Source organism: Pan paniscus, chromosome 4 (assembly GCF_029289425.2).
Source record: "Pan paniscus chromosome 4, NHGRI_mPanPan1-v2.0_pri, whole genome shotgun sequence".
Taxonomy (NCBI): domain Eukaryota; kingdom Metazoa; phylum Chordata; class Mammalia; order Primates; family Hominidae; genus Pan; species Pan paniscus.
This window is the reverse complement of record NC_073253.2, coordinates 164410533-164431229: the sequence shown is the minus strand read 5'-3', so window position 1 is coordinate 164431229 and position 20697 is coordinate 164410533. Positions and strand designations below refer to the sequence as shown.

The 20697-nt window shown below is 44.2% G+C and overlaps 1 protein-coding gene across 1 annotated transcript in view; it reads left to right on the top strand.

Moving 5' to 3' along the window:
* The window catches only part of SLIT3 (slit guidance ligand 3), a 639400-nt gene that overhangs the window by 30572 nt on the left and 588131 nt on the right, over window positions 1-20697 (top strand). The window contains exon 2 of the mRNA XM_014345150.4: window positions 19195-19266. Within this exon, the coding sequence (XP_014200636.3) occupies window positions 19195-19266 (72 nt within the window). The remainder of the gene's footprint in view (window positions 1-19194; window positions 19267-20697) is intronic.

The window sequence follows — 20697 nt, the reverse complement described above, 5'->3', positions numbered from 1 at the left end:
AAGCGCCTAGATCAGGGTCAGCAGACGGCCATGTCATACATGTATATTTAGGCTCTGGGTCTCTCAGTCTCAGTGGCAGCTACACAACTCTGCCCCTGTCGCGTGAAGGCAGCCATAGACAATGTATAAACGGATCAGTGCGGCTTGGTTCCAAGAAAACTGTATTTATGGATACTGAAATTTGAATTTCATATAATTTTTATGTGTCATGAAATATTATCCTTTTGATTTTTTCCAACCATTTAAAAATATAAAAACCATTCTTGGCTCCCAATCCATACGAAAACAGGCAGTGGGCCGGATTGGGCCTGTGGGCTGTAGTTTGCTGACCCCTGTCTTGGTGTGCGGGGATATGGAGCGTGATGTATTTATTTTAATCTGTGCCTTCTTAGGATTAGACTCGGTCCTGGCACTAAGTTGCCATTCATAAACGCTGATTGAATGAATTACTCTATACTCTTTCAGGTGTGCTGGATGACTTGGGGACACTGCTGCTTTTTGAGGAAAGAGTAAAAATTTTTCTGAGCAAGGGATGAGAATCCAATCTTTGTGGCAATGGCTGAGGAGAGGGCGGGAGCCTCCCTCTTGTGGGTCTTCATGGATGTTTGTAAGAGTAAAGAGAATTTTCATTTTTCTGTAAAGTGTAGAGATCTATTTTTCACAAACAGACCTACAGAACGTGATTTGTAATAGGAAACAGATTTCCCTCCCCTTAAGATAAATGGAATGTCCCCACCTCCCAAACTGAGAAGAGAATTGTTTCCTCCTTGCGAAGGAAACAAATTGGATTCTCAAAGGAATAATCAGAAGTTTTAAAAATTGTCATAATAAGCAAGATATGGTTTCATGGATGATGAAAGGATGTTTGTCTTCGTTGGGAGTGGACATGAAGTTTTGGTTGGAGAGGCAGTTGGGCCCCTCTCCCTCCCTAATTCCTGCCCCTTGGCATTTTATCAGTGCCACATGGGAGAAGTGGCTTCTGCCTGAATGGGGTTGGTGGTCCCACTGTCAGACTGCATTCTCTTCCTTTCCAAATCTTCATCACTCTACTGAAGTAGGTCCCCATTCCTCAGCCAAGCTTCCTGACAGCTGCAGTTCATTTTGATCCATGGGAGAGGGTATTACAGATGGGAGAGTTGCCTGAGCAAAGTCATGGGGCTTGGAATGAGCCTGGTGAGTGCAGAGGATCTGCCTGGCTGTTTGGGGACACATTTCTAGGCAGCTGGGGCATTAGTTTGAGGCCTCTCATGTCAGTAAAGGTGGAGAACCATAGAGAGTGGAGGAGCCCAGTGCTAAGCACCTGGCCAAAGACAGCATCAGCTGTGTCTTGGGCCAAGGCCGGTTGCGTGGAGTCAACAAGAGTTGGTATATAAGTCAGAGTGGTTAAGGAGAGGGAGGACCTGCAGTCATTGGATCCAAAGGGTTTACCTCCCTAGTTCTTCCCTGGGTCCTGGAGACATGAAGGTGAACCCCCACAGCCCTTGCCCTTATTGCTTACAGGCTAATAAAGGAGACAAACTGGGCACCTTCAATTCCCTGAGAGTTTAGAGCAAAGAGCAGGGAGCTCAGACCATCCAGGCCTGTCCTCCAGAATCATTACTCCGTGGATAATACTTTGAAGATATGTGAATTGGGGCAAGTTATTTAACCTCTCTGGACCTCACTTTCCCATAAATACTATTTTTGGCTTTCATAATAACATACTATGATGGTGATAATAAGAGTGTCCCCCTTATAGGATTCCTGTAATATTTCAGGGGAGATGAACAGTGCCTGATATGACATGATAAATCAATACGTGGGAAAACCATTATTAATCATTATTTTTATAGTTTTCCAGCAGTACAACTTTTTAAAAAATTTATAAAATGCTTTGTCTTGCATTGGCTCACTTGAGCATCTCAAAAACCCTCTGAGGTTCTGCAAGTGCTGCTAACCCATTTTGCAGATAAGGGTGGTTTGCCCAAAACACACGAGTAGTAATGAAACTGGGACTTGAGGCCTGATGCTACAGCTGCTGTCCAGTGTTCTTCAACTCCGTGCCCTGCTGCCTTCTCTCATGGATCTGGGGGCTGTGTCTGCTCTGTGGGTGATGCCCAGATGTGTAAGTAAGGTTCTCTGCTTTCAAGGAGTTTATATCTCATTCAAATTGGAAGAGCCTTGATCTGGAAATTGGAGAGTTCCGCCTGCAAGTGAGGGCCACTTCTGCTGTCTCCAGCAAGGAAAGACAGGCAGGAAAATGACTGGGAGTCTTATGTGGTGCCATCAGATGACATTCAGAATTTCCTTGGGTCGAACCTGCAGAGACCTGTCTCTGATTTCCTGCGTGTCACTCGGCAAATTCCCTCCATGTGTGAAATGAGCAATGAAGCTAACTCTCTGGTGCCTGGTGTTAGCACCAAGTTGCATCACATTCCCCCCTCCGCCACTCCTCCTTCGCAACAGACCTTAACGTTATTCTGTGATTACTTCGCATCATCCTTCCCAAATGTGCATCAAATTAAAGAGTTATTAGGGCATGGCAGGACATGTTTATGGGGAAGAATTTCCTTTAAAGTCACAGCCCAGCCTGAACTCACTTTATTAGTGTTTATACAAAGTATGTAGCCTGTTCCAATGCAGTCCATGTTTATATTCCTGCAGCAATCATTGCATTCCTTGGGCTGTTCCTTCGTTTTCTTAAAGTGATTACTGCACCTATGTTAAAAGTTAATAGTGTATGTGCTCTGTGACTGGTTGGACTTGGGAGGTGGGCACCATTCAGAAAATGACACTTAACCAAGATGTGTCCTGCAAATAGCCATAGACTTAGAAGTGGTCTTCAGCCCAAGTGGACAGGAAGAAGGTCTCCTTAAGAACAAAGACATGGTGGGCAACCAGGCCCCATATGAGTATTTCCATTGTCACCCACTCCTGTTGCCGATATTTTGTGGCTCAAGCTGGGAATGACCATTTGTGTTGATCTGATCTTTGCCTGTTTCTGTGGTATAATTATTAATGACTTCCCCTTTAACTCACAAAAGTATTCAAGTTTGGATAATCATATGGTCATTCCAATTCTAACTGATACCCAGATTTACTGGTATAAGTGAAGTACATCAACTTTAGATCTCAAGCCATTGTCAATTAAGGGCAAATGTAACTCAGTTAAAACTGTCAATAAAGAGCTCAAGTTAACATCAGTCATTCAACAGATATTGATTTGTGCCTTTCATGTGCCAGGTATTGTGCTGAGCCTTAGGGATTCAAACATAAATCAGATATGGCCCTGGAGCCCAGTAAGTTGGAGTTTATTAGTGTAGCTAAACTTTTTGAGTATGTTACTAAAATTCTCTGACCAGGTCATTTCAATTTCTCTTTCACCCTTTAGGACTCTGTATTTACTTGCTGCAAGTTGATTGCTAAATTTTCAGCCACTAATCCTTGTTCATTTGGTACTTCTCAGCTTGTGACCATAGACAGGTGTCTTAATCTCCCTGTGCCTCTATTTGTTCAATCATAAAATGGGACTAATAAGTAGCATCAACCTCATAGGCTGGTTGTGAGGATTAAAAAAGGCCCCAAATGTGAAGTGTTTAGCATAGTCCTTGGCACATGGTAAACACTCATTGTAGATTGGCTCCTGCATAGTAAATAGCAGAAAGTTATTTGGACCTTAATGTTGGTTGGGTGCAGCATTTGTACCTCTATTGACCGGAGTTAAGTGGCCTTCTTAAAAACATTGCTTAAGGTAATATGTGTTAGGATCCAAAGCCAGTGAGAATTATTGTGACCCTAGGGGATCAGTTTATTTTCCTCCTTTTAAAGATGAGGAAGGAAAATTTTACAAAGTCATGCTGTGGATTATCATGGATGAAGATCATGGATGCTTAACTTGGGCCATTCTTTCCTACTATGCCATATTGCTAGGTGTATCAGTTAGCATAGACAAGGCTAAGCTGCAGCAACAAATAAGCCCAGATATATCAGTAACAAAACAATATAAAGCTGTATTTCTTCCTCTTCCTCCCACCCACCCAGTCCAGTAGAGCTGGTCTGGGTGGTGGTAGGTGGCTTATGATCCATATTGTCACTTAGGAACCCAGGCTGCTTTCCTCTGGGGGACCCCTCCATTTATGACACATGATCTCTACATGCCATGAAGACAAGAAAGGGAAGGAGAGTGTCATGCTTGCAGGATGTTTTATAGCCTTGCATGGAAATGGCATGTATTATTTCCACCCACATTCCTTTTCTTCAGAAATCAGTCACATGGTCCCACTTAGATTCAAAGGGCACAGGAAATTTAATCTTGTTGTTTGCCTAGGAGGAAAATGGAACAGTTTGGTGAACACAGAGCACTATCCTTGCCATACCGTATTCCCTACATTTCTTGCCACATTTCCAAAGGTTGACCCCAGTCTCTTCTAGGATTTGTTTCCTGCCTCCCGGTGATTGGAGGAGCCATTTTATCATGTGCTCTCCTATGCAGTGCAGGGAAGTGTTTTGAGAACAGGTCTTGCAAGGAGTTTGGAAGGGTTTGAGATTTCTGGGCATGATAAGGGAAATAAAAGGTGAAACTTTTGGACTGATAGTCGCCACCTGGAGGTTAGTGCTGAGAAAAGAATACGTTGCCTTAAGTCATTACAGGAAGAATTTAGGAAGAATTTTTTATTTCTGAGTGTGTTGGCTGGGTTGTCCTCTGTGTGACAGGAAGGAAGCACTGTCTCTGCAGATGCTTTGATATGCCTGAAGTGGATGAAGGAGATTTGGGGTGGGGCTGTGGATTAGACCAGGTGCACCTTTGTGTTAGAAGCACGGAGGTCCTGCCAACATCATCATCTTACTTGTGCTCACATTTTGCCTGAATAATAATCAGCCAATTGATGGTTACTTCTTGAGTACTTACTGCATGACCAGCCCTGGGCTAGAATCACTTTATACGTATCATCTCATTTAATCCTTGCAGTATCCTAGGAGGTAGGTACTGTGATTATGGCCATTTAAGATGGAGAAACAGAAGCTTAGGGATGAGTTAAATATCCTGCCTAAAATCATGCTCTATTTGCTAAGATTTGAGCCCAGGCTATCTGATTCTAGGGCCTGCCACCTTAAGCGCTATGTTTGGCAGCAGGGATCTCAAACTCTGATGCCAAAAAAGATTAAGCAGGTAACTTGAGTGAGGGAATTGGATCAGGTGGACTGGTGAATTGCAGGCATGTACCTTATGCAAAGTGGGCAATTGCCTCTTAGTACCAGCTTATCATGGCCACTAAAATCCATGGTTATTTGATGGACTGACCTTTGGAGACAAGCCAGAATTGTAGATTTGTATTTGAAATGCTCCCAAATTGGCAATTAATTTGCATATGTGAAAATCACAGTGAGAACCAGACTACGCAGGTCTGCAGGCCAGAACTCACCGGTGGGCTACCAGTTTGCAAGTTCGTCTCTGCTGTTCCCAGTAAAGAGCTAGTTGTACATTTTGTTTGTTTGTTTGTTTGTTTGTTTGTTTTTGAGCATGGAGCTGAATTGAGCAAAACAGGGGCAGGGAGTCCTCCTGCTGCAAGGGATGAAGGAAAAGAGACCCCATGCCCAATACTCCTCTTTACATGCCCTCACCATGACCACATCCAACCACCCGGGTTGCCCCTCTGTTTGGCCCGTTCTTCTCCCTGCAGGTAGCTGTCTGCACAGGGCTGGCTGCAAGCTTTTGCAGGTGTAAAATTATATATGCGAGAGTGTTGCCAAGCCAAAAATTTAGCCCAGAGAGGCTTAGTTCCCAAACAACTGAGGTAGTGTGAAGCCAGTTTTTAAAATCAAATTCAGCTCATTTCTTTCCCAAATGCGTGTATGTTTTTAAACTTGCATGTGGTTATGTAACAGATGAGAACGAAGTGCAAAAATCAGAATAGTTAATAATGCCTCCTGTGGTGTGAGTCTGGAGAGGTAAAGCATGAGATGGGAGCCCTATAAGGGTGGCCCAAAGGGAAACACTGCTCTCCTTGACCTGGTAGCAAGGTGATTTGGTGGTTTTCAAACACATGCTGTTTCTCTCTTTCATCAGGGTAGCTGGGTGGGTGGCATTAGGTCCTTTGGACTGAGGAGAGGAGACGGAGAAAGACACAGATTAGGACGGCCTGATGTGAGCAGTTTCAGAGGTCTGCCCTTGGGCTCATCAAAAAGCATCTTCCGGCCAGGCACGGTGGCTCACGCCTGTGATCCCAGCACTTTGAGAGGCTGAGGTGGGTTTGAGGTCAGGAGTTTGAGACCAGCCTGGCCAACATGGTGAAACCCTATCTCTACTAAAATTAGCCAGGCATGGTGGTACGTGCATGTAATCCCAGCTACTCGGGAGGCTGAGGCAGGAGAATCCCTTGAACCCGGGAGGTGGAGGTTGCAGTGAGCCGAGATTGCACCACTACACTCCAGACTGGGAGACAGAGTGAGACTCTGTCTCAAAAAACAACCCCTAAAACCAAAAAGCATCTTCCTTTGGCTAAATGGCTAAAATTCCAGAGTCTTGAATGGCTTAAACTCTGCATGGTCACTTTATCTATGGGGAGAGTCTTAGGTTAACTGGACTCCTTTTTTCAGTGGTTTTTTTTGGAAGGTAGGAGGTGCATTGAATAATACATGTTTACTTCAGAAAACATTGATAATACTGATAAGCAAAATGTAAAATGTTTAAAAAAAAAAAAACCCGTTTCTCCACCCCGAGAAACCTAGTGTACATTTTTCTGAGTGTCTCCATGAGGCCTTTATCCAAGGTGTCTGGAGGAAGTTGGGGAGTATCCTCTTCAAGGTCCTTTGGGAGACAAGGCAAACAGACAGGAAACAGGCAGCAGCAAGGCAACGTGATGAAAGACCAAAATGAGTTGTGCAGAGAGAGGGTAAATGATCCAGAAGTTCAGAAGTTCAGGGAAGGGAGAAGCCAGCATGAGATGGAGCAGCTGGGGGAGGCTGCAGGGGGCGTGTGGGGTGTCTGTGCTATGGCAGCCCTAGCACACAGATACGCCCAGATAAAGCCTGAACGTTGGGCGTATCTGTGTGCTAGGGCTGCCATAACAATGTACCACAAACTGGGTGCCTTACAACAGCAATCATCCTTTCAGACTTCTGGAGCCTGGCAATCTGAAATTGAGGTGTCATCAGGGCCAGGCTCCTTCTGAAATCTGCAGGGGAGGGCCCTTCCTTGCTCCTTCCTGGCTCCTGGGCTTGCCAGCAGCCCTTGGCATTCCTTGGTTTGTAACTGCATCACTCCAGTCTCTGCCTCTGTTGTCACACGGCACTATACCTGCATGTCTGTCTTGTCGTCTTTTTATTATTTTATTTTTCAGAGACAGGGTCTTGCTCTGTCACTCTGGCTGGAGCAGTGCAATCATAGCTCACTGCAGCCTCTGCCCCCCTGGGCTTAAACAATCCTGCCACCTCAGCCTCCTGAGTATCTGGGACTATAGGCAAGTACCACCATGCCTGGCTAGTTTTCTCTTTTGTAGAAATAGGGTCTTGCTATGTTGCCCAGGCTGGTCTCAAACTCCCTTCTGGCCTCAAGTAATCCTTCTGCCTCAGCCTCCCAAAGTGCTGGGATTATAGGTGTGAGCCACTTTGCTCAGCCCTGTCTCCTCTTCTAATAAGGACACCAGTCCTATTGGATTAGGGTCCACCCTAATGACCTCAATTTAACCTGATTACATCTGCAAAGACCCTACTTTCAAATACGATCACACTCATAGGTAGCTGGGGTTAGGACTTCAATATATCTTTGGAGGCACACAATTCAGCCCATAACAGAGCAGTAGGATTTAAATGGACGCAGGACTTTGAGGGCTTCTGAGGCCAGCATACAGACGGCAGGAACATATGTGCCAATGAAGTGCCTAGCACAGTTCCTGGATCTGATAGGTGCTCAATACATGTCTGTGGCTATAAAGAAGAAAGAATTAAATGAGGCAAGCTGAGGGCAGTAATGAGAACCCCCTTCTTACTGAGCTGTGGAATGAAATTGACATTTGGGGGAAATTAATCTGGCAGGATTGATGGCAGGGGAATGAGGCTGAGGGCTGTTAAATCGGTGGTTTCCTTGCTCGGCCCCTTTTATGGTTCCAGTCCCCAAGCATGTTGTCAGCCCCATAGATGCCTCACAGCCTGGACACCACCTGCCTCTGTGATCCCATTTGGTGTCACTCTGCTGCCGTCACCTGGACCTTTTTGTTTCCATTCTTCCACCTGGAAACGTCTCCCTTCAGCCTGTCCTTCAACTGGATCCTTCTTTTCCTTCTAGTCTCAGACCAAATCTCACTCTCTAAGAGAGGTTCTTCCTGGACACCCTAGGGAGGGCAGTGCCTTCACTGCCTCTCACCATATCTTTATTCTCTTCACCTCACCCTGTACTGTTTCCTAGCTATGCCCATATTGCAGTCTGTAGTCTCCTTGTTTATTTGTGGTGGCCTATCTCCCCCTGTGTTTTTTATTGTTGTATAATGATAGCAAACTTCGTGGCTTAAAACAACAGGCATTCAGCACCTTCCGTTTGTCTCGGCCCTCTGCTTCAGGGTTTCATAAGGCTGCACACAAGGGTTTGGTTGAGGTTGTGATCTCATCTCAAGGCTCAACTGGAGAAGGACCTGCTTCCAAGCTCTCAAGGTTATTGGGATAATTCAGTTCCTTGCAGTCTATTAGAGGGCTTCAGGTTCCTGCTGGTTGTCTTGAATTCTTGGTTGGTTGTGGGTAGAGGCTGCCTCCAGTTCCTTGGCATGTGGGCCTCCCAAACATGGCCACCTGCTTCATCACAGCCAGCAAGAGAAAGAGTCCTATAGCAAGACGGGCATTGCCGTCCCATGTAACATGTCACAAAGGTGACATCCGACCACCTTTTTTGTGTTGCATGGGTTAGAAGCAGGTCTCTAGGTTCTGCCTACTCAAGGAGAGGGGAAGGTGTTGATACTGGGGACCACCTTAGAATCTGTCTGCGGCATTCAGCAAAGAAATAAAAGTTCCTTAAAAGGAACTTCTTTGCTATTGTTTTACTGTCTATCCTTAGCCATCAGCATAGTGCCAGGTCTGGAGTAGGTGTTTAATAAAAGTTTGTTGTAGGAAGAAAGGAAGCAAGGAAAGGAGGGAGGGATTTTAAAAAAAGGAAAGGAGATGGGGAGGGAAGGAAGGAAGGAATTAAGGAAAGGAGAGAGAGGGAGGAAAGGAAAGAAGAAAATAAGGAAAGAAAAGAAGAAAGAAGGAAGGGAAGAAAAATCTGTGTTTCTCTTGAAACATGCTTTAACAGCCAAATAAATCTGCTGGCAGTTATCCTGAGGCAATGCCTCTGGGCTTTTATACATGCTGGGTTTTTTTTTGTTTTTTTTTTTTTTAAACCTAAAATTCTTTTTCTCTCTTTTGAATATTCCCATGCCAACCTGAATATAGCCAACTCTTTCTTGGGGTCTCAATTAAAATGTCACCTGTTCCTGGATGCCTCCCCCGACCCTACACCCCAATTACTCCATACTCCTTCCTCCATACTCTTCTGTAAGCTTTTGTTTATGCCTCTGGCATAGTAGAGAGCAGGAGTCTATAAACGACAGCCCCTGGGCCAAATCCAGCCTTCAGTCTGTCTTCGTAAATAAAGTTTTATTGGCACACAGCCATACTCATTTATTTATATATTGTCTAAGGCTACTCTCACATTACAAAGCTGAGTTGAATAGTTGTGATAGAAAACATGACTGGCAGAACCCAAATTATTTACTATCTGGCCTTTAAAGAAAAAGGTTGCCAACCTATGGTATACAGCGTTTATCATAGTCTATGGTAATTGCTCCTTTATTTCTTCCTCTCTAAACTCTGAGTTTCTTATGGGCAGAGACCACGCTACTATTGTTTATAGCTATATACCAGCATTTAGCACAATTCCTGAAACTTAATGATGAAGACTTGTTGAATGAATGAATGAATGGTGTATCAGTAAGAAATAGAAAACAGGTAGAAAATTCAAATTAGGAATATTCCAGGAGAGTTGATTTATTTACACAGGGATCATTTCAGAGGTGTGGGTATGTTTCAGAGAGATACTGTAGAACCCAAGACCATAGAAGCGATGGAGCAATTATCACCTCTAAGCCAGAAGAAATAGGAAGAAAAGTGTCCTGGAACCAAGAAATGGACAGTCATAAAGACGAACTGTAACCTTTGTTGGCAAAACTAGCTAACGTGGGTGAGCTCTCAGGGAGGACGAATACCCCATCCTCGGTCTGATCCTTCCTGCATCCCCTGCTTAGCTCATAGGGAAGAGAAAAAGCACAGAACCTTGCCCTTTCTGTGATGTGGCCCATTCAGGTGGAAAGCGTAGTGAGTGCATAACTGAAACTGAGGCCACTGCTTCCTTGCCAACTTGTTCTGATTTGGTTGGAACCTCTTTGCTGGTGGTAAATGAAGGGTCAGGAAGTGCTATGGGGGCCTCTTAATTCTGGCTCCTCTTACCCCTTTCCTGAGTAGGAGTCCTCAAATCACACTATGGGATTTTTTTTTTAAAGTTGTTTATTTTTTTTAAGACTACTGAAGTGCAGTTGTGAGAAGGAGGGGAAAGAGTAGAACAACTACTTCAATCTGTAACTGAGTGAACAATCCATTGAAATAGCTATGCTGTGGGAACTTGAATGTGGAGGCGTCACACATTGAAAGGTTTATTCAGGAGCAGGAGGTCTTCTCTCTGACTTCCTGCTTGTCTACTCCCCTTGGTGTTTAGACCACATCCCTTAACGTTTCATTTTGCAAATTCTTGCCTTGTTCTCTAAGAATCTCCTGAGTCTTAGCTCATCTCCTCAGCTAGACTCCAGGCTCCTTGAAAACAAGGACCAAGCTATATTTCATTTTCTAAAAATTCATTTGGCTCTGGGCTCCCAAAAGATGACAATTACAGAGTTATTGACAGGACTCCATAGGTCATGTAGTTCAGCCTCCTACCCATCACAAGGATCTCCTAGACGTCATGCCCAACATGAGTTAACTTTGCCTGCATAGCCTTGTAATAAGGAATAACTGCATTGTATGGTAGCCCCTACAGGTTTACTTCATGTTGAGACCCGATCTTCTTTCCTGAAACCCAGAAGGTAGTATTCTGTAAATACTCAGCGTACAGGGGACAGGTAGTCTTAAAAGTCTGGTCTGAGCAATGGTGTGCTCCCTAACTATCACAGATCTCACTATCACAGATGAACATCTTTTTAAAAGTCTGTCCCAAGCTACACCATTGCATCCTCTCCCTACCTGTTGTAGCCCGTGGGTGAAAAATTAACCACTCTGAATGCTGTTTAGAAAGTACTTCCTTGGCCGGGTGCCATGGCTCACGCCTGTAATCCCAGCACTTTGGGAGGCTGAGGCGGTTGGATCACCTGAGGTCAGGAGTTCGAGACCAGCCTGGCCAACCTGGTGAAACCCCGTCTCTACTAAAAATACAAAAATTAGCCAGATGTGGTGATGGCACCTGTAATCCCAGCTACTCGGGAGGATCACTTGAACCTGGGAGGTGGAGGTTGCAGTGAGGTGAGATTGAGCCACTGCCCTTCAGCCTGAGCAACAGAGCAAGACTCTGTCTCCAAAAAAAAAGTACTCTCTCCATTGAGCCTCATGGTGATCTGACAGTCGTGGTATTTTGGGTCATGTTTTACAAAAGTCACAGCAACAACAACTGGAGTTCCATAAAGTTAAGTGCCTTTCTCAAAGCCACATAGCTAAGGAGTGAAAAGGTTGAGATTCAAATCCACACCATTTGAATTTATAATTGAAGCCCTTTTCCCCACACTATGCTTTCACTGAGGGCTGTTTTTTCACTCCTTGCTCTTCCCAGATGTGCCACAGCTGGAAGAAAATTTTGCAGGAATGCCACAGAATGAATAAAAAGAAGGGTATGGATATACATGTGCCAAGATAAGGCCAGTGGCCTGACCTAGAAAATGTCATTTTTGTTTCATTTTTTCCAGTGTTGTTCTGAATTCTTCTTTCTCCCTACCCCACCCAAGGTGTCAAACAGATGTGAAAATACCACAAAGCTCCAAGTCGCAGCATTGGTTTATGATTCACTGATTGGGATGGGGAAAAACAATCCAAATTACCATGGTGATGCCTGTTTATAGAGGCAACATGGCAGATGCTGAGCAACATGACCAAAACCAGACAGGGGCAAACACAGCAAGAAAGCTCTTCCTCCTTGAGCTTGCAGAGGGGCTCAGCCGCTTCCCTTGGCCAGGACTTCACTGGGAGACAGGGTAGGAAATGTGCTCTGTTAGCTGGAGTGGGGGAAGCAAAGTTACTAAGGGTATGTCTTTGTTTTTCTCCAAGGCACGGGAGTGGGAAATTCTATTATGTTTGTTTGTGCATTTATTTATGCATTCTTTTAAAAAATTCAGTGGATAACCTGATGCAGTATAAAAAAAATGCTCTAATGGTAAATGAGCAGTAGGATGTGATAAGTGAAACTATGGCCTTTGCATTCAGAGAGCCCACGTTCAAATCTCAGCATTACCCACTTCCCTGGTATATGAACTCATGTCAAATTTCTTTATTGGTAAAAATCTTCTGAGCTTAGGGTGGGGATGGGGGAAACTAAACTTCAGCTTCCTCATGTGAAAAATGAGGTAATAGTACCTACCATATATGATTGCTGTCTGGATTAGATAAATGAACACAAAGTCCTCAGCACAGTACCTGGTGCGTGGTATGGGTCCAGCAAATATCAGCTTTTATTAAGGCTGATCTACAGCATTTTAGTCCGTTGAAGTAAGATTACCTACCTTTCAGAACTGTTGCAAAGAGAAGAAGAAGAAAGCATGGAAGGCTTGGCATGGTGGCTCATGCCTATAATTTTAGCACTTTGGGAGGCCAAGGTGGGCAGATCACCTGAGGTCAGGACTTTGAGAACAGCCTGGCCAACATGGTGAAACCCCATCTCTACTAAAAATGCAAAAAACTTAGCCAGGCGTGGTGGCAGGCACCTGTAATCCCAGTTACTTGGGAGGCTGAGGCAGGAGAAGGAGAATCGCTTGAACCCAGGAGGCGGAGGTTGCAGTGAGCCAAGATCCTGCCACTGCACTCCAGCCCGGGTGACAGAGGGAGACACCGTCTCAAAAAAAAAAAAAAAAAAAAAAAAAAGGAGGCATAGAAAGCTATTGTATCAAAGATATTTTATTTGTCAGCGTAGACTGCCATAACAAATAGTTTCCACATTTCAGTGGTTTAGGAGTTATTTCTTGAATAGGTCTGTGTTTAATGTGTGTAAATGGTTGTGGGGCGGGGTGGGGGCGGGGAGGTTGGGGTGGGGGGCTGTGGGGGTCCAAAGGAGGAGAGGCCTCTGTTTCATGCAGTCATTCAGGGACTCGGGTTCTTTCAGTTTCCCATCCCTGGGATCCTCCAGTGTATCTACTGAATCTCACCCAAGATGAGAGAAGAGAGTGTAAAGGATGGGGCAGAAAGTTTTATTCCTCAGGCCTGAAGGCAGCATATAGTACTTTTGCTCCTGTAATCGTGATGAGAATTCAGTCACGTGGTTGCACATACATGCAAAGAAAGCTAGGAAATGTAATCTATCTGTATGCTCAGGCTGGTGAGTTGTCCACGATTATCATTCATAGAGCACTGTGGCAGACTGGTGAGTTGTCCGTGAAACCTTTTTCCCTCTGTCTTGAGCACAACTCAAAACAACTCACCAGTCTGCCACAATGCTCAATGAATGATAATCATTACTGTGATTAGCAACCTAACATCATAGGTGATTCCCATGGTATCCTAAGCCCTACTTGGAGGGATGGGCATCTCTAATTATGCAGTCTTTTCTCCTTTGAGCTTGAGAGAAGGAACAGTTCTCACCTCGTTCCCAGAATAACTCGGGAGCCTTCTGCCCCCATGAGCCATCCTTGACCATAATGACAGGACTGAGGTTCTCAGAGGTGGCATAAAAGTCTCAGAAAGGCCTTGCCACCAAAAGCCATGTGAATGGGGTTTCATTGCTAATGGTAAATATTGTGTATTCAGAAGGTGGTTTTCTCCTCCTTTCTGTTCCACCTCTCTATTGTTACAAAATGAATCACCCCAAAACTTCATGGGTTAAGACACAGTGGTCACTGTGGTACAGTAATGTGTGTTTAACGACAGGGATACATTCTGAAAAATGTATCCTTGGCAATTTCGTTGTTGCGTGAAAGTCATGAGTGCACTTGCACAAACCTAGATGGTCTAGCCTACTACACACATAGGAGATATGGGTATAGCCTATTGCTTCTAGGCTATAAACCCGCGCAGCAAGTTACTCCACTGAATACTATAGGCAGTTGTAAGACAATGCTGAGCAATGGTGAGTATTTGTGTATCTAGATATATCTGCTGTTTTGTTGTTGTTCTTTTAAGAGACAGGGTCTTGCTATGTTGCCCAGTCCAGTCTTGAACTCCTGGATTGTTCAAGCAATCCTCCTACCTCAGCCTCCTAAGTGGCTGGGACTATAGGTGTATATCATCATGACTGGCTAAATATCAGACATAGAAAAGAAAGGCACAAAAATAAAGATACGGTATAAAAGATAAAAAAAAATAGTATACCTAAATAGGTACTTACCATGAATGGAGCTTGCAGGACTGGAAGTTGCTCCAGGAGAGTCAGTGAGCGAGTGGTGGGTGAATATGAAGGCCTAGGACATTACTATTCACTACTGTTGACTTGACAAACACTGTACACTTAGGCTATGCTAAATATTTGTACATTTCTTCAATAGTAAATTAACCTTAGCTTACTATATAACTTTTTTTTGAGGGACAGAGTCTTGCTCTGTCGCCCAGGCTGGAGTGCAGTGGTGCGATCTCGGCTCACTGCAAGCTCTGCCTCCCGGGTTCACGCCATTCTCCTGCCTCAGCCTCCTGAGTAGCTGGGACAACAGGCACCCGCCACCACACTCGGCTAATTTTTTGTATTTTTAGTAGAGACGGGGTTTCACCGTGTTAGCCAGGATGGTCTCGATCTCTTGACCTTGTGATGCGCCCGGCTCGGCCTCCCAAAGTGCTGGGATTACAGGCTTGAGCCACCGCGCCCTGCCAACTTTTTAACTTTATCAACTTTTAATTTTTTTTTATTCCTTCGTAATAACACTTAGCTTAAAACACAAACTGTATAGGTATACAAAAATATTTTCTTCCCTTGTATGCTTATTTTATAAACTTTTTTTTTACTTTTTAAACTTTTTTATTAAAAACTAAGACACAAGCACACACATTAGCCTAGGTCTACACAGGGTCAGGATCATCCATCTCGCTGTCTTCTGCCTCCACATCTTGTCCCACTGGTAAGTCTTCAAGGGCAGTAACACACATGGAGCTGTCATCTCTTATGATAACAATGCCTTCCTCTGGAATACCTCCTCAAGGACCTGCGTGAAGCTGTTTTACCATTAACTATTTTTTAAAATAAGTAGAAGGAGTATGCTGTAAAATAGTGATAACAGTATGGCATAGTAAATACCAGTAACACAGTCACTTATTATTATCAAGTATTAGGTACTGTACAAAATTGCATGTGCTGTACTTTCATACAACTGGCAGTGCAGTAGATTTGTTTTCACCAGCGTCACATAAACATGTGAGTGATATGTTGTGTTATGATGTCACTAGGAATTTTTCTGCTCCATTATGATCTTATGGGACCACCATCAGATATGCCATCCTCATTGACTGAAACATTGCTATATGGTACATGACTGTATTATCTCTTACAGCTTCTGTGGGTCAGGATTTCAAGAGTGGTTCATTCAGCTGGGCGATTCTGGCTTAGAGTTTCTCATAAGTTATAACCAGATGGTGGCTGAGGCTGAGTCCCAAAGGTATCTGCACCTAATGTGCCTGACCTCTGGGCTGGAAAGACTCAAGCCAGGGCTGGCATCTCTCCCTCATCCTCATCCTCTTCCTCCATGTGGTTTCACCAGCATGGAGGCTCCAGATCATCTGCTTTTCTCATATGGCAGCTCAAGGCTGCAGTACAAGTGAGGGGAGCGAGAGAGCAAGCCCCTCCCCTATTGCCTCTTCTAAGCTAGCCTCAGAAGCTCTGCAGCATCATTTCTGCCACAGTCTTGTTTGTCCAGCAGTCTCAAAGCCTGCTCAAGTTCAAGGGAAATTGGCATAGACACCATCTCTTGATAGCAAGTGTATTTAAAAAAAAAAAGAAAGAAAGAAATGACAGACATGTTTGGAGACCATCACACTTCCCACATCCACATCTGGACACTGTCCTTGGCCCCCATCCAGGATCACCCCTCCTGCTGACAGTTCAGAGCCCATCCCAGGCTGACATACACTGACTCCCTTGAGGCCAGAGCTGAAGGTCATAAAGGTCTGGAGGAGCCTGGGCCGGGACAGTGGGGTCTGGCCTTGGGACAGGCAGCCTCTCCTCAGGGTCAGTGTAATCCATTCCCATTTCTAACCACGTGTGTTGAATCCCCAGCTTTGTGTTTCTCATCATCCTATGGCCTGCAAGTAGGAGACAAAGCTCCTACAAAGCATGCAGGCCTAGAGAATGCAAGTAAGTTACTCAAACTCACCCAGACCCAGCTGTGTGGAGTTGGGGGCTAGAGGTATCTCACCTCAAAGCCCACGTGCTCCCTGGCCTTCCTGGCAGTATGTGTGTTTGGGAGGTGGGCAGAGGCAGGCAGCACAGCTCAGTGGGAGGGGAGAGCCCATCCCTCCTCCGTAGCCCCTGTGTCACTTGCACTTAGATACTAAGGAAATAGGGGTCACAGAAATGCTGCGAAGGACAGGCAGTGGGCTGGGGGGATACCCTTGGCCCCATTATTCTATTTGTCAGCCACAAAATAGATGCCTTTTTTTACCCGTAGGAAGAGAGCACACCAACAAGGAGTGTCTTGGGGAACCCAGGATTCATCCGTGGGCACAAAGTTTGGGGTACGGGGCTGTCAGCTTCTGCTGGTGAACTGAAATTTCAAAGTTGAGATGGGAGAGATGCGCTTCAACTAATTACAGTAATAGCTGCCATGATTGAGTACCTAACAAGTGCCAGATAAGTGCTGTGTGTACATCATCTCATTTAACCCTCATCAAAGCTCCTGAGGTCAAGATTGTCAGCCTCATTTGTAAATGGAGAAACCGCACCTCAGAGATGAAGTGCACTGCCATTAGATCACTCAGTAAGTGGCAGGACAGGGATTCAAGCTCAGGACTGCCTGCCTCTGAAGCTCAGCTCCCAAACACTAACTCTGTGCCAGGGACAGTCCCACAGCACACCTTCTGCCCCCCGCCACATCCTTAGCGTTTCAGCAGTGCACTTTGTGTGCTTCGACATAATAAATATTCAAAATATTAGTGCTGCAGATGCTGGCACAAGCTGCTGAGATACCATGCTGTGTCCTGGTAATTAAACCCTTGGTTGCATTGTCATATTCACAGTTGTCAAGGTCCCCAAACATCCATCTGAATTCAGATGGGAGGTAAGAAGAACACGTGTGATGCTTTGGAGTGTGTACAGATTTCTGTCTGCAGGTTTCCCATCCCTGCATGGATAACCCTTCTTTATTTTCCTGGGTAATTCTTGCTATGCTTTTTTTTTTTTTCTTCTAAACCAGCACTCAGATTAGCCAGAGAAGTCTAAATACTGCTTTTCTCCATCACAAGCTAGTTCAGAAACAACTTTGATGCTGTTTTAAGTATTGGAAAACTCAAGGAGGAAAGGAGGAGCTACCTGTGTGAGGTTACTCAAGGACTCACTTGATTTTTATTTCAGTATTATGTCTGATATCAGGAGATTAATCCCTCCTCAAACTTGAATTTTTTATATATATATAAAGTGCTGGAATCTGAAAATGCCTTTCCTGTTCATTTTATGCAACTGTATAAAGGAGGCATAATTGCAGGGTGGCATCTTTAGGAAGCAACTAGGAAAATCGAAGAGATGAATGTTTGGATGGGGATTCATCATTGGAAAAATGGCTCTTAGTATATAAATGTTCAGAAAGAAAAGACAATTCACAGATACCTTGTTGAAACTCCAAGGGCCAAAACCCTGAAAAGTGAGGGTTAAAGAGGGCAGAATCTGTAGGGATCAATTATTCAGCATCCATTATTGAGAACTGTAGCATATTATTCATGGTTCCTTTTTTTGGCGTTCAGTCTTGTTAGATTATTTTAGTGAACACGGAATATTCATGCAGTTGTTCACAGGCTTGTTCGTGACTTCAGTTTTTCTTAACTGTTTTTCCATCATCCATGCTGCCCTCCACCCTCACTTCAATATCACCGCCACCACTTCAGCTCTTCTATGGCAAATCCTTCTCTTTGGGGCTATATTCAGGAGCTTAAGCCTATAAATTGAGGCAGGAGTAATCCACGCAAATGTCTTTACCTAACATGTGAAATGAGTTAAGTTACCTCTACTGGGTGCCAAGCACATACTCTATCTACTATGTTGGGTATGGAGTTAAATGAGATGTGGCCTTTGCCCTCAGGGAGTTTGCAAAGTAGCTGGAAAATAGACAATTTTTGTCTTGTTTGTTGGTTTCTAGCTACATACCAAAGTCAGACAAATTCTTTTGATTTCAAGTGATAGAAAATTCAACTCAAACTGGTTTAAATCAAAATATAGGAGAGATGGGATAGAATGGGTCATACGCTCTCAAAATACAGAGGTATCTGGCTTCAGGCATGAGTGAGTCTGGACATTCACAGGAGAGCACCATCTGCTCACTGTTTTTGTGGCGGTGAGATGGCTTCTGGCTACCCTGAACAGCTTAGCAATCCCAGTAGATAAACAGTTATTGGGATTTTGAGTCATTTAGGCATTTCTGAAACAATTGCTGTGGTCAGGAAAACTGAAGGTACTTATCAGCCTGGCCTGGATCAGATGCCAGTGCCTAGAGCTGGAAAGAGGGGTCAGCCCCATTTGTATGACATGATCTGAGAGTTGGGGGAGGGGAAACTTCAACAGAAAAATTTGTTACCTAAAGAAGGGACCACAGAAGGCAGGCAGTTACGTATAAAAGAGTTCTGCTATGTGCATAATGAATGGTTTATTCCATACAATATCCTTAAGGTTAGCCGGGCACGCTCAAGGGATATCGTTAATCATCAGAATTGCCGCCTTCTGGACAAGCAACATCCCTTCAGTCCAAGCCAGTCTGGATTAAATAGACCGTAATTGTAACCCACAAAAATCTGACCTGAACTTGCTCTCCATTGCAGTGACCTGGACAGAAATAATATCACCAGGATCACCAAGATGGACTTCGCTGGGCTCAAGAACCTCCGAGTCTTGTAAGTAGTTGATGGCTCTCAAGTGTGTTTTCATTTTTAGCTCTTCAGCCTCACAAAAAAATATTCCACTGCCCCTGACATCACACTCCCAAGCCCTGGACAACAGGAATTCACCATTCTGCAGCAGAAAGCCCCTCGTTAGTGTACCCACATGCTTACAGGTATCACATTCTGTGTCTAGATGCTGCTGGCTGAGCTAGATCGATGGAAGAACTTAGTTCCAGTGATAGGGAGAGTGGAAGGCTATGAACAAATAAATCACCATGCCCAGCTTCTAGGATGACAGCGATGTCAGGTTGACTAACCATGCTTCCCTTCCATAGAGATGATAATTTCTTCTCCAGCCTGTGCATTAAAAGAGCAATCAGGACAAAAGTTATCTGTCTTGTAGCTTAATGGAGAGGAGGGGAGGAGAGCATCAGAAAGGGTCAGGGCCCTTGCTGAACACCCACAACTGTGCAGACAGGTAGCAAAATTTGAAATGGGCATTGATGGACTAGGGGAGCAAGGAATATTAGGTTTCATTGCTGAATATTGAACACTTTCATCAATCCTTAAGTCTGTGAGTGATAAGAAACTTCCCAAGTGCTTGTCTGTCGAAAAGTCTAAGACATTCAGAGGTACAGGAGAAAGCAATTTAGATGTTATTTTCCTTCTTTACTTGGTAGTTAATTTTGACCCATAAGTGTGGCTCCATGCAAGAAGTACAGACTGGGCCAATTGGCCACTGCCTTGGTATTTGTATGCCATGGAATCTTAGCTGGCAAATTGTTACTAGAAGTAACAGCTAAAGTCTTGGTACCTGAAGCTACCTTCTTTTTACTAATAGCCCTATATAATAAATATAATGAATTTTGTATTTGGTTCAGAAAGTACCAGGCTCTGGTCCTGATTCGGAATTAGCTACCCATGAAACCTTGGGCAAATTATTTTTCCTCCTTGGGCCTCAGTTTTCTCATCTGCAGTATAGGGAATACGTTGTTAGAAGTATTTTCAACTCTCATAGTTACACGTGTAGTGCTTCATTGTTTTAACATTTTCTGATTATTTTCGTGATTACTTGTGAAGCATTAATTTTACAACATTGTTTGCCATTTCTGATTGAGTTGTTAGTAATAATGATGATGGATATGATACTTTCATGGGCTCAGCACAGTATTACATAGTGGTAACATACAAGGTGGGGCATTATTATGAGCCCCTATTTGTAGCAGAGGAAACCAGAGGTGCGGATAGGTTAAGTAGACCCAACTCTACATAGCAGGTGACTGAAGGAGTTGGAATTGGAACCTAGACTCTGTGCTTTCTAACCTCCATGCAGTGCCACTGTGTATTCACATTATAGAAAGCTAAGAAAACTAAGACAGTGATAGTCTACCCATTTTGTAAATGCAGCACTGATAATGTGGGGGCTTGTCAGAGCTTCTGTTA